The sequence below is a fragment of the Pristiophorus japonicus genome, chromosome 20, assembly GCF_044704955.1.
Source record: "Pristiophorus japonicus isolate sPriJap1 chromosome 20, sPriJap1.hap1, whole genome shotgun sequence".
In the NCBI taxonomy this organism is placed as follows: Eukaryota; Metazoa; Chordata; class Chondrichthyes; family Pristiophoridae; genus Pristiophorus; species Pristiophorus japonicus.
Window position 1 is genome coordinate 8349668 of NC_091996.1, and position 17093 is coordinate 8366760.

At 42.6% G+C, this 17093-nt stretch overlaps 1 protein-coding gene across 1 annotated transcript in view; it reads right to left on the bottom strand.

The window, feature by feature from the left end:
- The window catches only part of col27a1b (collagen, type XXVII, alpha 1b), a 740056-nt gene that overhangs the window by 433913 nt on the left and 289050 nt on the right, over positions 1–17093 (bottom strand). Inside the window, exons 11-12 of the mRNA XM_070863596.1 lie at positions 15609–15662; positions 10363–10407 (exon numbers count right to left, since the gene is read on the bottom strand). Of these exons, the coding sequence (XP_070719697.1) occupies positions 10363–10407; positions 15609–15662 (99 nt within the window). The remainder of the gene's footprint in view (positions 1–10362; positions 10408–15608; positions 15663–17093) is intronic.

The window sequence follows — 17093 nt, forward strand, 5'->3', positions numbered from 1 at the left end:
ACCCTGAGCAACCCACCTTGGACCCTACCTTTTTTGATCCCCCAACACACACACCCGTGGCAACCGACACCACGGTTGACTACGAAGCAGAACCCATCATCCACAGCAGCCCTGCAGGGCCCAACACACCAGGCAGCCCAGCAAGGCCAGCGGCACAGCAGCCCAGCGAGGGCCCAACAAATGATTCAACAATACCAGCTTTCACACCGAGACGATCAACCAGGGCAAGAAGGGCCCCAGATCGACTCACATTGTAAATAGTTACACTATTGACTTTGAGGGGGGAATGTTGTTATATATGTGAACTTGTATTTACTCTGTACAGCCACCAGAGGACTCATTCCCTGGAGTCCTAAGGAATCCCATAATCCCTTGGGAGTACAGGTATTTAAGAAGGCTTCACAGGTTGGAGAGGCACTCTGGAAGCCTGCAATAAAAGACTACGGTCACACATTTCTTTGAGCTCACAGTGTTCAGTCTGACTCTTTCTCCATACCCAACAGCTTGATTCACCTAGAGTCCAAAAATATATCCATCTAAGCCTTGAATATGCTCAACGACTCAGCACCCACAGCTCTCTGGGGCAGAGAATTCCAAATAGTCACAACCATCTGAGTGAGGAAATTCCTCCTCGTCTCTGTCTTAAATGGCCAACACGTTATCCTGAAATTTTGCCCCTTAGTTCTAGACTTTTCTAAACAACCTCTCAGCATCTAACCTGTCAATCCCCCTCAGAATCTTATATGTTTCAATGAGATCGCCTCGCATTCTTTTAAACTCCCAAGAGTATAGGCCCAATCGATTTAATCTCTCCTCACAGGACAACCCATTAACCAATCCTCTATCATATTAATTACGCTAACTGCAACAACCTTTTATGTGGCACCCTATCAAATGCCTTTTGGAAATCCAAGTATACCACATCCACTGGTTCCCCTTTATCTACCCTGCTAGTCCTCAAAATCTCTAATAAACTTGTCAAACACGATTTCCCTTCCAAAAATAATGGATTCTAGCATTTTCCGACGACTGATGTCAGGCTAACTGACTAGTATTTCCCTGTTTTCTCTCTCCCTCCTTTCTTGATTAGTTGAATAGCTCTATTACATTTGCTACCTTCCAATCTGCTGGGTCCGTTCTAGAATCTAGGAAATTTTGGTATATGACAAAGGCGCATACTCAACTTCAGTAACATCATAGAGCATCAATTAATAGATGCAACGCTTGAATGTGCTTATTTGTGGCAGAATTTTCATATGTTGTTCTCTTATGCTTTGTTAGGAATGGAAGAATGGACGCCGGCCACACTGACTGTGACCGATTGCAACATGAGCAGCTGACTGGTCCGGCGACAAAATAGGCAGCGCTATTGTGAGGATTGGACCTCACTTAAATGGAACTGGTGAGCGCTAAACTGAATGCATGTTGCATTCTCCAACCAGTTCTATCCTAAAATGGGAATTGGGTTCCTATCTGTATGTCATAGGATCACTACTTGCGTATTAAAAAGGGGTCTACCACCTGAAATAGGCAAACACTTCGGCTGCCCAGCGATTCGCCCTTGTGAAAGTGGTGGCATGGAAGTCCACCGACCACATGCCGTTACTTTTTCTTATTGATGGCAAGGCTAGCATTTTTTACCCATCCGTAATTGCCCTCAAAAAGGTAAGTGGTGAGCCGCCTTCTTGAATACAACTGAGTGGCTTGCTAGGCCATTTCAGAGGGGCAGTTAAGAATCAACCACATTGCTGTGGGTCTGGAGTCACATATAGACCAGACCGGGTAAGGACGGCAGATTTCCTTCCTTAAAGGACATTAGTAAACCAGTTGGGTTTTTATGACAATCTGGTAGTTTTCATGGTCACCCATTCTAGACTTATTTAATTGAATTTAAATTTCCCAGCTGCCGTGGTGAGATTTGAACTCATGCCTCTGGATCATTGGTCCAGGCCTCTGGATCACCAATTCAGTATTATAACCACAATGCTACCGTACCCTTTACTGACCGACTAATGCTGGTTTCGGCAAGTTATGATTGACCCCACTGTCCTCAAACAAACCACTACTGATCAGCATCCTGCACAACATATCACCATCTCTGCTAGGAACCAATTCAGGACAAAGCAGCCTGCTTGATTGGCCCCCCATCCAGCACCGTAAACATTCACTCCCTCCGCCACCAGCACACCATGACTGCAGTGTGTACCATCTACAAGATGCACTGCAGCAACTCACCACGGCTTCTTCGGCAGCGCTTCCCAAACCCGGTACCTCTACCACCTAGAAAGACAAGGGCAGCAGGCGCAAGGGAACTCCATCACTTCCAAGTTCCCCTCCAAGTTACACACCATCCTGACTTGGAAATATATCACCGTTCCTTCATCGTCGCTGGGTCAAAATCCTGAAACTCCTTCCCCAACAGCACTTTGGGAGTACCTTCACCACATGGACTGCAGTGGTTCAAGAAGGCGGCTCACCACCACCTTCTCAAGGGAACTTAAGAATGGGCAATAGATGCTGGCCTTACCAGCAATGCCAACATCCCACAAATGAATAAACAAAAATGCTGGAAATACCCAGCAGAGTAGTCAACATTAAGAAAATTCGGAAAGAACCATTGGGGTGATTCCGTGATCCTGAGCCCTAAGTGAGAAGCAGCTCCTAAATGAAGCATGAGCCAGAGATTAGCCTTAATGATCCAATCTGCACACCATGTAGTATGGCACCTCACTGGGAGTGCTAGATTACAGAATCACCCGGATTGGCCTATCTTTCTCCTTCAGGTCTTGCCTGACTTAGTGTCATCAAAAGTTTTCCATTTTTAATTCAGATTTTTTTAGTACTTGTAGATTTTCTCTGTCTCAATTACATGGGGCTGTTATGCTTGGAGAAAGAATGTATTAATCTGACTTTTGTCTGAATCAAACCTTCCTGTGTTATAAAGTGCAAAGGAAAATTATTGCCCAAAGAACGCGCAATTATTCCAATTCATGTCTCCGAACAATCAACGTTTCTTGTCTCAAAATTAAATATTCTCTAGGCACTCCTGTTTTTTTTTGATCCCTGTAGTATTATTTCTTTCATCCTATTCATATACTCAATTTTATTATTATTCTCTTCCATGTCAGTCCTTTTGACTATTCTTCCTCTGCCTCTTTCCTCTTCGTATTTATTTCACTGTGGCACATGCCTATTAGAGTAAAGAGTAACGCTCGGCTGCCAGGAAAAGAGTCCAGGAAATTCTGGCATATTTCCACCTCTGTGCTATTTTCATCCATTCTCCCTGGCTGAGGACCAGATTTTGGAACAAATTCAAGGTCTGTTTGAGTACACTCGTTGTGCAGATAAAACAAAAGCTCTTTTGCCAATATTCTGTTTGAGGTGAAACCGCCTGCCTAATGTCCCACTGCTGGGACAGATGTAGGAAAAAAAAAAGTTTTGTTCCTGTTAGTATCTCCTTTAATTACACACATGAAAAAAAAACTTTCCTCCAAACCAATCTTGCTTTACCTTCTGTCCAATAGTGAGCTTGGAGGTTAGAACAGCAAAACACTTTCACTGAAGGTGTGACAAGGTCAAATGGCTGCCATCTATACATTTCAACCCGAAAGTGCCCCCGATGGCCACATGGTGTGGTGCTGAATCACAGTGCTCGGGAAGGTACCAGATTTGATCTCTGGTCTCAGACTGGGTCACAATGAAGATGCTAATATTGGCCTCAGGAAGGGGAAAGACAAAGTGAAGGTTATCCTATTCTTGACCACTGTGCAGTAACACCCTACAGACAAGTGGACATTGAACAAGAAGAAAATGTGACTCCGCTGTGATGTCCTTCCATAGGCAAATAGCCAGATAATATTCACTACTCACGATTACGTACAAAGAATGGCTTTTTTGCGCAGAGAATTGGACAATATCTGGGCTATATAACTCCCGAGCTTTAAATAAATCAGATTTTTTTTTCCAATGCCAATTTATTTAACTTGGAATACTGTTACTCACTAATGGATTATTTCTGAAGTGTCAGGAGTAAAGGCACTTTATAGTTTTGCTGTGGTAAGTGGATACATTTATCACCCATCCATTAACACTGAATATCCTAATCCACAGCATCTTAACTTTGTCAGCAGAATGTCAAGGCACTCATTCTCTGTACAGTTACAATAACAGTTAACCAGCTAATAATAGGTTCACTGGTGGCCTATGTATCAAGGCAGCACTAAGCATACAGACCAGTAAGTGATACATTCAATTTGTAGTTGTGCTTAGTTAGTGGGGCAGGGGTTGGACCACTTTGACACTCTTCGGCTCGGCAGACGAAAAGCTCATCAAGTAAGGACATTTCAGCAAACTACTGGAAAGCTGCAGGCACCTGAGAAATTGTACCCTGGCAAAGGATGGAGGACAAAAATGGAGGGCAAAAATAGCAGCTCAACAAGGTGGTAATGGAGCATTTTTTCCTGCAAGTCACCATGTGATGACATTGCTGGCAGAGCTGATCAGAAATCAGCATCAGCGACTCAAAAAAGCAAGAAAGCCAGATGATGGTACATGATGCAAATTTGGTAGTGGAGAAGGCCATGACCTGCAGCCCCATCGTATCTGGAACAGGGCTCAGTTCACCAAAGCCACATATCAGGAGGTAGGGCTTGATTAAATATGCCAACGTAATGAACAAAAGAACATGGCAATTGGATGAAAATCATCAAGGATAAGATTGCATTCAAACACCAAGTCATGAAAACAACGAGGCAATAACACCTGAAGACACATGCTAAGGAGCAGAAGAGAGTTCTTCAGCTTTGAATATTTGGAAGGCATGTCAAAAGCTGAAGTAAATCCCTCAACTATTGGCTCTGGTAAGGACTTTCTCCTTGTGGAACATATTCAGAATGTTTGGATCCAGTAATAGAAAAGTAGAACAGTAGCATAAGGTGCTAATGTCTAATGTCAATGGTAAATTGAATAAGCCAGTTTCAGGTGTGGTTTGATGTCTTGTACTTTGCATTCTTGAACACCACATGGTTCAGATTTGTGTGTGAAGAGAGGAAAGGTACATATGAATAGTGTATTTCGCTACCTTCGTGACAAGATCAACAGTGAAACTAACACATTTATTGACATCATTTTGTTTGCAAGCTTAACAAGGACGTTAATTTTTAAATGAATTAATATCTGTTAAAATAGCAGAGAAAATGGTGCCATATGAATACGGTAAGTGATCAGATGCTAATATTGCACACACTGATTTCTAGGCCTATCTAACATAATACAACTTGTCGGCATGCTTTGCTAATGATCGATCCAAATATTAAAAATCTGTTTCACGAGGCATCGCAAGCGTGGGTAGGTCATTATCAGAGCATGGTATCATGGTTTAATTTTGGGAAGTATGGGCAGCTCCCTCTCAGAGAGGCACGTACTACAGTTCAGCATGAAGGAAATGGTGGCTGTGATGGAACCATCAGCCAGGATTAGCGCTTCAGGGGCACAGACATACAGGATATCAATTCAAATTGATTATCTCATTGAATCACTTTATTAAGTATTAATATATGCCAATGAATGCAAATTAATATGACTTTATATCCCAAGGTGGAAAAGGCATAAAATGGGAGTGCAGAAGCAGCGAAAGTTGGGCAAGGTTCTTTGCGACAGAATTGTTTATCTTTGTAAATAGTTTTTGCAAATTTCAAACTGTATCATTTGGAACACTGGTAACACAACTCATCCCTTTTTGGCATGGAAGCAAGTCATCCTCGATATGAGGGACCACTTATGGTGATGATGAGGTTGCAGGTGTTTCAATGAAGGACCTAATATTCCAGGTCCCGAACTACATGTTGGAGGGTGGGAGATGCCTGTGCGTGGATTTTTTTCACATGTGGTGGCCGTTGCACACCAGCCACCACACGGGCTTGACAGAGCTCGGTCTTGGTCCAGTGGCAAGGATTAACCAAGATGACTGGAGACCAGCTCTGCTGCAGGACAACACAACAATACCTGAAGGGAGATCACATGGAGCCGGACAAAGAAAGCGAATAAATTTCAAAACCTCAAATACCACAGGTCTGTTGAAAAGAAATCAACAACCTGAAGATTGACAGAAAGTAAAGATTAGATTTCAATGCACGAATGTCAAAGATCGTTGAGGCACGCCGCCACCGAAGAAAACTCCAACTTGGATGGAGGACAAAGCTGCAAGATTTTCAAAATGACACCAGAGGTTAAAACCCCAGAGTCCACAATATCTGGTAAGTTTAAATTAAGATTTCTCTTTCCATGTAAAGACAGAGTGCAGTGAAAGTAGTTTGGAAAGCAGTCTATAAATTGTCATTTAAAAATCACTTCATAAAAGTCTTGAAAGTTTCCAATGTAGATGCAGAAGGTCCTTCATACAATGGTGACAGCTTCACACCCCTGCAAATGTACATCTCTTCAAAAATGGCATCTACAGCTGTCTTTCCCCAGTTCCAGTGATATGTGCTTATATGCAATAGTTTCTGATTGTTTTCCTTTGTCTCCTTAGCTAAGTTGTTGTTTTCTGCCACTACAGCGACCATAACCATTTCTGTCAGTGACAAGGCACGAGAGAGGATGAACAGGAAAGAACTTGTCTGTAACCACTGAGTAGAATCCACCCAGGAGGAAAGTTCGCAAATTGCTGCCAAGTAGGGAGAGGGAGTGACCTGTCCCACAAGAAGATCCTCCAGGGGATCTGTCTGGAAGTAACTGAAATACTTGGGAGGTTCATCAAAAGGAGGAGTCAATAAGGAAAAGAAAGATACCCCAGAGCTTTGTAGAAGAGGGTAGACATCTGATGAAGCAAACCGTGAGCATTGTCCATGTCTATGTCCGATTTGGGAACACTCAAACATAGGTTGACATGGTTTGTCTGCTTAACATTACACAGTTGGCAGAGCAGGTGTTTAATCCATCTTTTTGGATAAATTCATCGTGATCTCCGTGGCGAGAAGTTTGCCTTTCTCGACGTGCAATTCATTGTAGCGCTGCGTAATAGGGATTCCCAGCAAAGAGCTGCAGTGACATCAACAAGCTGTCTGAGCAGCCAATCACATTGAAGAATTCTCACAGACAGCAAATCAGGAAATAAAAAGCTGCTTTTATCCCCAATTTATAAAAAAATGTTAGAGGGCAAAATCAAGATTGGTACTTTCATATAGGGATAAGGTAGAAGCTTAAAAAACAATTTTGTTTCTTAAATTAAGTTTTTTTTAAAAATTGTAATTTTTATTATATTGGAGTAATTTGACATTCCACAAATATAAAAATTAGTTTTTCAGGGCCAGAATATTTGTTTAGCAGTTAATACGCTGTTAAGACCCCAGATACACCTATTCCAACAAGGCATTTAATGGGGTATTTAACAGCGATATTAGTGTGGAAAAGCCCAGGTTTTCACCAGTTCCACTGATTTCATTGATTACACTGATTGCCGGCTAAGGGGAGGGGGGGTTCCACAGCGCAGCCTGTGTTGGAGCAGTGAACGACTGACCACAACTTCTGGATTTCCGCCTTTACCATCTACAAGATGCACCTTCACCACATGCACTGCAGCGGTTCAAGAGGGCAGCTCCCCACCACCTTCTCAAGGGCAATTTGGGATGGGCAATAAATGCCGGCCTTGCCAGTGACACGAACATCCCATGAACAAACAAAATAAAAGATGCACAGTTTCAGAGAGGCAGTTACGGCGAACGCTTTTTAGTGTTCAATCACCTTGCGGCCAAACTCTCACAGGTACCCGTGGTCACAGGAATCCAGCATTAATCAACTGACCAGCAGTCAATTGAATCCACTGCTGCAGTAATCATCAATTAGTTTAAAAAGTTGCGTAGCGCCCGAGAATGGGCAGCCCAATTTTACACTTTGTACAATTTACTTTTCCAACGGGAACGCCTGCCAATTCATTACCGCCTATTTTGCAATGCTGCCCGAGGCGATTTCACCCCTTGTGTCTAGTTTACACATTTAACATGATGGCCCTGAAGTCGCTCCTAGTGGCCCCGCAGGTTCCAGGTTTAGGTATGCGAAGCACATGCACCTAAACCCGGAACTTGCAATCTGTCAAGAATGCTCTTGACAGATCCGCCACATCCAACGGTAAACGGTCTCCAACTCCTATTTGCCCAACTCCTGCCCAGCGAATGCCCTTGAAATTTTTACGACTGATTAAAGCAGGACTGTAAGAGTTTTAAAGGACAGAAAAGGACATTTTTTTCAATAATTTAAACATTTAAAATCCTGCTAAATAAGGTAAGTTTATTTTTAGACTTTAAAATATGTCAATTAATTTTTCAAAAAATTAAATTCCATTTTGATTAATTTTTAATATGTGATTTAAAAAATATATATTTTAAGTGTGTTTTGGGAGCATCCCCATTCATACTTATGGTGATTCCGTATATATGGAACTCACCACAAATATGAATGGGGATCTCCCTACATTGATAGGTTAGGCCGGCCCATGTGATCCCAGGGACGCATGTGAAGCGCCTACATCTCTGGGATACGTGGGCCTCTAACGCAGGCCTTCGCGTAGAGGCCCAGGACCACAAGTCTCCGAACCTCCCGGACCACCAGGTAAATTCACAGCAATGTTTCAGGACGGAAGCCTCTGACCGCAATTTCTGGGCCGTGGTCTTTGGAACACAATTTTTGTTTTGTGTTTTGTTTTGTGCACAGTGTGCTGTTCATTTTTGTACACAGTGCAATTATTGATAACCTCATAACAATATTTAATCTATGACCACAAAATCTCTGTCCTGAACTAGTAGCAGCTCATACTGGATTTGAAACACATTGGAGTAGATTGTATTTCTATCTGTGAGGACAATAATGCTACCTCATAGAGTTCATAAACTGGAGATGTTCAGTGACCATTTGCATAATTAAAGATTGTATTTTTGTACAACACTTGAATCTAATCAAACGAAATTGAACAAAACAGTCTTCCAATGTTCCCTTCCCTCTCTATAACTCGGAGCACAGATGTATAGCATTTCATTCCTATTATGCAAAAATCCGGATCCATTCATTGCATTCCAAATGTTGAATTCCCATTTCACCATAAGCCCCATCCAAGAAAAACATTTATTTGCAAATGCAAGTGTGGATTTGCACAGCTTTGCTGTTGGAACTCATAAAAATGTCTCAGTTTCTTATTGGGACTCTTATTCTCACAAAGGCTGCTCTGTGAAGTATTATATATACATGAACGTTTTATATCAGCCTATCTCCAGCCTCTGTAGTTTTGTTTAGAAAGGATATGCACCACTGGCTTGCAAATGTTAAAAAAGTGAGTCATTCAGCCTCACACTCAATATCAGCATGTGCATGTATTGTAATTAACTTGGTACTGTAATTACATCATCTTTTGGGGCTCATGAGCTTGTCTAAGAGTTACAAAGTGGATTATTCATAATAGTCAATGTGTAAATGTGTGGAAGGAATTAATGCAGCTATTTTGATTTCAATAAAATGTCCCCGTCAGTAAATAAAAAGCTATCAATTTAAAAGCCAAAAAGACATGGCGCATCTATAAATTCTAAATGATAAACAGCCTGGATAGAGTGGATAGGAAGGACCTATTCCCCTTAGCAGAGGGGTCAACAACCAGGGGGCATAGATTTAAAGAAATTGGTTGGAGGTTTAGAGGGGATTTGAGGAGAAATGTTTTCACCCACAGGGCGGTGGGGATTCTGGAACTCACTGCCTGAAAGGGTGGTAGAGGCAGAAACCCTCACAGCATTTAAAAAGTACTTGGATGTGCACCTGAAGTGCCGTAACCTACAGGGCTACGGACCAAGTGAGATTAGGCTGGATAGCTTTTTGTTGGCCGGCGCGGACACAATGGGCCAAAAGGCCTCCTCCTGTGCTGTAAATTTCTACGATTCTGTTATTTCTGATTGCATTTTCCCTTTCCTCTCTCAATCTCTTTTGTAAGTTTATTTTAAATTTGCATGGCTGTCTTTCACTGTCTTATACTTCTGATAGCAAGTTCCACATTAGACGTTTAACCTGAATTCCTTCTTAGATTTATTAGTGACTGTTATATTTATGGCCCCTAATTTTTTGGACTCCCCACAAGTGGAAACATCTTCTTTACATCTTCTCTATCAAAATGTTATACTTTTAAAGACATTGCTCGCGTCGCCTAGAGAAAAAGGGAATCAAGGGATATGGGGATATAGTGCAGGAAAGTGGAGTTGAGGTCGAAGATCAGCCATAATCTCATTTGAATGGTGGGGGAATGCTCGAGGGGCTGAATGGCCGACTCCTGCTCCTAATTCTTATGTTCTTATTTTCTTAACAGCTGAGAAAAATGGAGAAAACCTTTACCGGCCTACCCATCTTGCCCCTCTTCCCTGGTTCTCCTGGCATGCCCTGCAGAAAGGGAAAAAAAAATTAGACCATTGCAAAATGGAAAAAAATTATTCAGCGGAATGTTAAACTTCAAGATGTAAAAGGTTATTTTTGCTTGGTTACATATATTTATCAACAGACACATTTGTCCCTGGAACAATATGATGCCAGTACAGGGCGTCACAGGCAGAGTGCGCTATATATTCACTCTTTAATCAGATTCTTCAGCAAACAGTACATATGTTATATACCTGTTGTTGTCCTAACCAAAATCTGTTAAATCATTTTTTTTTTAATTCTTAAATCAAATGCATTGCAAAATATGTGCAAATTAATCAAATTCACTTTAAAAATTTAGTCATAATAATCTGTGTTAGATGTAGGACTGAAGCCAATGTAAACAGCTCAATGAATTATCTTTCCAGGTCTGAGAGATTTATTGTACATAGAATTACACAGATGTACAATGGACAGTTAGAAAGCACCGAGACACAATTATTGACCCGTTTACATTACAGTTCTTGCTTCTTTAATGCAGGCATGCAGAGTGGTGTCAGTAAAGGTCAGTGATAGCACAATGGCAATACATAAATGATGAGTTAAGTCACAAACATATGCTTCACTGAAAAATATATTGTTGTAAACCATGGGAACTGGATAAAATATTATTATACAGTGCTAGGAAGTAATAACATCAGTAAAATATTAGTATCATATTGCAGAGCCGTCCGCTCATCCAAAAGAATTCTTTGGTTTATCTTTGCAGCAACTCCTAGAATGTACAATATAACAGTCCCCAGATGTACAATGGCCTCACTCAACTTCTAGAGAACAATAAAGACAAATTACGTTTTGCACGAGGAATTTGCGACAAGAACTTGGAAACAACCCAGAGTGCGCCTCTAGTTGAAACCTCGAGTACACTAATTTGCAAACTCCACCGAGATGTGTATGTTTCTATAACTATAAGCAGCCTTTTCAAGTAAAGTATGTCAGAGCCTGTTTTCACTTTCCAGTCGTGTAAGAGGTGGAGTGCTTGTCTTCCAACCAGCAGGTTGGAAGTTTCAATCTTAATGGGTACATGAACTGAGTTGGCAAGCGTGATCAACTCTCAGCTTAGCTGCTGGATAAAACCTTACTTGGTAAGGCAGCAATACACCTTGAAAGAGGGAGGGGTCTGCTATTGGCTATCTTGATCCTCCTGAACTCCCTCTCATGCTGAGTAACAGTCTAATGATGGGAGAAGACAGAAATCTTCCCCCGATTGTATTTGCTCTCCCAAAGTGGACAACTGCATAATCAGGATTCTATACATCAAAAGACAAGACCATCAAGTAAGTGCTAAAACAAAACAGGGGCCTAGAAATCTGGCGCCCTGTGCAGCGTATGTACCCTTGGCCAAATGGAGAGGTCCGAGGAGCCCTGGATATTGGACTTCATTAGAATGATGATGGTGCTGTGGGAGGAGCCCAATGAGGAGGAATGGACTTAGATTGGGCTACTGCTAGTGCCTCACAGGTAGGTGAAGGCCTCGGGAAAGGATCACTGCCTTCGATGGCGCAGGTGGGGTGCGACTGAGGGCCACGGGGATGGGGGGGAGCAATCGGCAGCCTGGGGGCGGGCGGTGGGATGGGGTGGTCTTGCAGCACACAACAGTGGTCCATGGATTCAGGGAGTATGGAGTCGCGGGGGGGTCAGGTACCCGGGGGAGGGAGATTGCTGTGGGTGGGGGGGAGGAAGGGAGGGTGTGGTAGCAGTCAGGAGGGTGGTTAAATGTGGGGTTCGGGAGAAACACTCCTGCTCCTCCCAGCTCCACATTCAGAAGAAACAAACTTCTTTTTGTTGCCGCCATTCTGTAGGCGCTGGCTGCCTCAGGGCAAACAAATCTTGGAGTGGGGACCTCAAGCAGGCATTAGGCCCCTTATTTGCATGTGCAAAGAGGCTGATGCCTGCTTCAGGCATAGGTAAAGGACAAGTCTTGCTTGTCCTTCCTCAATGTGGCACATGGCGCACTCATCAGGCAGCAAGTACACCCCGCTAAAGCCGATGGGCTCCTTTTGGACGTGAGATCCCAATGGCATATTTGAGACCCGGCTACAGTTTTAGCTCAGCGGCCTGAGCTGTAAGCTGCAGTGGGTGAAGTCAGCAGGGAAGGTTATCCAGGGCCAGAACAGACTCAAACAGATCAGGTTTATTTATTTATTTTTTTAAATAAACTTTCCTGGAGTGCTCCTCCAGGCCTACGAGGAAAGCTTAGGTCTCCCACTGCCACAGACTCGCTCCCCTTCCCCCTTCGCGAGCCCCCTGCGTGGATGGCACCGCCAGATGGTCCCACCGCCTACCTGCTGTCGGTGGGTAGCCCCTCGGCCTCACGGTTTTCCACCACTTCCTGCCCGGATCGGGATTTAACTGAGGCCTGGGAGTTAATACACTAGGCCTCGTTTGTGAAGCAGCGGGCGAGCTGGTAAGTCACACCGCTGCTCACCTGCCAAAACCATCCTGGAATAAAAATTCCGGCCTTATATAGTAATGATTACTACATTGTAGTGCAAGGAGATCAGTATGTTAAGTCTTGATGAATTTTATTGCTGTGTGAATACACCAAGAAACAATCCATGTTGCATATTGTGTGTATAAAAGCTTCACTTATATGAGCTGAGAACATACAAGATCACATTTAGTTTGAGTCATGGTGACCTGAAGTGAATGTAATCACCCGTTTTCCCCCCACCATAAATTTATATTAAGGGCCTCAAATCAGTTTGTATTCCAGAAGACATGAATCAAATTAGTTACCTATATGAAAAATGTGCTGATTTTTTATTTACATTTTAACTCCACAAGGGATTAATATATTCCTGTGAACTGTCTACGTTAAGAGGCAAAGAAGGGGATTTTTTACATTGAATTGCAGGCTGAGCAATGAACTTAATTTAGTTTATACCACCTCCGTAACATCGCCCGTCTCTGCTCCTGCCTCAGCTCATCTGCTGCTGAAACCTTCATCCATGCCTTTGTTACCTCTAGATTTGACTACTCCAATGCATTCCTGGCTGGCCTCCCACATTCTATACTAGAGGTGATCCAAAACTTGTCTGCCCATGTCCTAACCTGCACCAAGTCCCGCTCACCCATCACCCCTGTGCTTGCTGACCTACATTGGCTCCCAGTTAAGCAACACCTCGATTTCAAAATTCTCATCCTTGTTTTCAAATCCCTCCATGGCCTTGCCTCTCCCTATCACTGTAATATCCTTCAGCCTCACAACCGTGCCCCCACATCTGCCTCCCCGAGATATCTGCGCTCCTCAAATTCTGCCCTCTTGAACATCCCTGATTATAATCGTTCAAACATTGGTGGCCATGTCTTTGGTTGCCTCGGCCCTAAGCTCTGGAACTCCCTCCCTAACTCTCTTTCCTCCTTCAAGACGCTCCTTAAAATCTACCTCTTTGACCAAGCATTTGGTCACACCTGCCCTAATTTATTCTTATGTGGCTCGGTGTCAATTTTTTTGTCTTATAACACTCCTGTGGGACATTTCACGATGCTAAAAGCGCTATATAAATACAAGTTGTTGTTGTTTATACTTCCCCATAAACATGACTGTGCTGAAAAATTTATTGGACAAGTTAAATGAGGGTAATATAGCTAAAACCAAAGGCACTGTAGCTCTACTTATTGGTTCAATTCACTTTATAGTATTGCCCCTTTCTTTATAGATGTCTATTCAGGGCCACGTCAGTAAAAATATGGTATTGTAAACGTTAACAAACTACAGTTATTGTTGCAAAATCTGTATCAAGTCACGCATATGTTCTATTTTCAGATTGCACAACTGGGATATGGAGCTAGATGGACAGTTGTTGGAAGAAGTTCACTTCTAGCTGTATTTCAATTTCGTGTGGATATAAAAACTTTCGTTTCTACAGCGCTTTTTATGACCACCAGGCATCCCAACAGGCTTTACAGCCAATGAAGTCGTTTTTGAAGTGTGGTCACTGTTGCAATGCAGGAAACCAGATGTTGATATGGTCAACATACTGTTTATTTGACAAATTTTAAACCGTGGGCGAGTTTGCGACATTAATGCGATACTCCACAACCACTCACCTCCCATATTCACTTCCGCTGGGCCTTCATTTATGCCACAGAATCACAAGAGGTCAATAGCGATCATTGTTAAGGATCGCACTGTGCTGGAAATGAGTCTCTTTACCCCTATGAGCACATAAATCTAGGGCAGTGCTCTCCCAAGTGGCCATAAAAGATCCTATGGCACTATTTCGAAGAAGAGCAGGGGAGTTATCCCCTGTGTCCTGGTCAATATTTATCCCTCAATCAACATAACCAAACAGATTATCTGGTAATTATCACATTGCTGTTTGTGGGAGCTTGCTGTGCACCAAGTGGCTGCTGCCTTTCCCACATTAAAACAGTGACTACGCTTCAAAATTAATTAATTGGCTGTAAAGCGCTTTAAGAAGTCCAGTGGTTGTGAAAGACGCTATAGAAATGCAAGTCTTTCTTTCTTTCTTTCTTTGTTCCACTGCCAGAATGGATTGGAAAATCATAAAAGTCACAAAAAATCCACGTTTACTGAGAAAGAGGTACATGTGGTGGTGGGGAGGGAGGGTGATGCCCAGAAAATGCTTCATACACGGAACTATGACCAAGCCTTCCAACCTAAGGACCAGGAGGGAAGTTATTGTAGGAGTTTGAACAAGAGGCTATTACCAGGTCTGTCCTTAAACAGAAAGCTGGGGGGCCGCCACCAAAAATGTAAGTTTTGTTAAAAAAAAAACTTACCTGAATGTGGAGCCAGGAGGAGCATGTGACAGTGGAAATTGTACATGGCCTATTAAAGGAGTAGGCCCGATCGCTCAACTGAACTCTTCGCATTCTATGCCTTCTTATTCTCTGGTCTTATTCCCTCTTGGTGGCAATATTTACCACCTACATTAAGCAGTCATGAAGAATCCGACACAACAGATGCCAAGGTGGAAATCCAGATAAAAGGAATATTAGGGATGGATGTTGTCGTGCTGCTAAAATTGGTAAATGAAATAATAATGCAACAAGCAAATATTACAGGCCAGTTTCCTTTTAGGAAGCTGTAAGACAAAGGTTTTTCAACATTAACACAGTTTCCTACCACAGTTTCTAATTTAGAGGATGAACGTTACCAACATAGATAAAGTATACGTAGAGAAATAAAGACTTACTTGCTTTCCATCTGCCCCCGGAGGCCCCATTAACCCTGGTGGGCCTATGAAGCCCTGTAGAAAGAGGAGAGAAGTGGCATCAGTAGATCTTGCAGAACCTCAGGGATGTCATTGCGTTATCTGGCTCCATCGATGCAGCGTAGTGGTGCAAGTGATGAACAAAGCCTTGAGGCAAGTGTATATGCCCATGGACTGCATGGTGCTGGCTTCCACGATGTAGTCCAAGGGCACATACCCTCACACCAGGGATCGAGCTGTGTCTGATGCACACTGCTGCTAGAAACAAGAACAATATGAAAAGCCTACCTTGAGTTCCATGCTAAAGGGAGCAACAAATTGATTAAATCACAACCACACTGTCTTATCCATGACATTTCCACTTCAGGTATTATAAAAAAAAAGGTACATTCAACAATGGAGTATAGAATACCGCCACGAAGGACAACAATGGAGTATAGAATACCACCACGAAGGACAACAATGGAGTATAGAATACCGCCACGAAGGACAACAATGGAGTATAGAATACCGCCACGAAGGACAATAATGGAGTGTAGAAGAACAGTGAAATGTGATCTCTCTCTCAGGCGGAAGACAAGCCAATTGTTGCGTTGGCCATGGTTTCTTCCCTAACAACAGTTATAATGTCATATTCTTCCAAATTCTGAACCTTCTAATTATCTGCACTAAAATCTAGACATAAAGTTATTTTATATTTAATCTTTTCACAAATATAATTTTAATACTAGCATATATTCATAACAAATAATTTCGCCCAACTAAGCATTGCTATAAACATTCATCTCTTCCATTCCATCATGCCTAGTCTGGAGTGATAACAGGCCATTATGATTTAATCAAGCAAGCCCGTGCCATTTTGTCGTGCTTGGTGGAGCACTCTCAAAAATTCCCTCAAAGTAATTGCCCAGCCTGTTTTTGATGCAGCTTCCAATGGTCCATGTAAGGACCTTTATTTGCATATTTAACAGCCTCCCAGCTAGTTTTGGACAGGTGTGTTGGCCGGCCATTGACAGGCCTGCCTAAAACCTGAAATAGACGGGTCTTGGACATCAAAAGGATGTCCATGGCGTCCGCCCAATTTTTCTCTGCCAGTTGCCCATTTTTTTCCAAGCGTGAAACAGGCAAGCCATAAATGAAAATTGTCCCCTCATTTCAACCTTTAGTAGTTTGGAAAGGTGGTTGAGAAAAAAGGGCAATGGGAGATATGGAAGCAAGGCAGGCACGTGGGAGTAGGACTACTGTTCATGTGGAGGATAAAGATCAACAGAGACTGGTTGGGGCCAAATAGCTTCTTTCCATAATGTAATTTCTATATAATCATATCTGTAAACATTTAAAAACATTCTAACATTTCCCCAAGCACCTATGTCACCAGCCAGTATGGCCATAAATATTTAGCCCAGACCAGCGTTTCCTTGCACGTTCATTGAACTAAACCAACAATTCCATTCAAACAGCATTCGT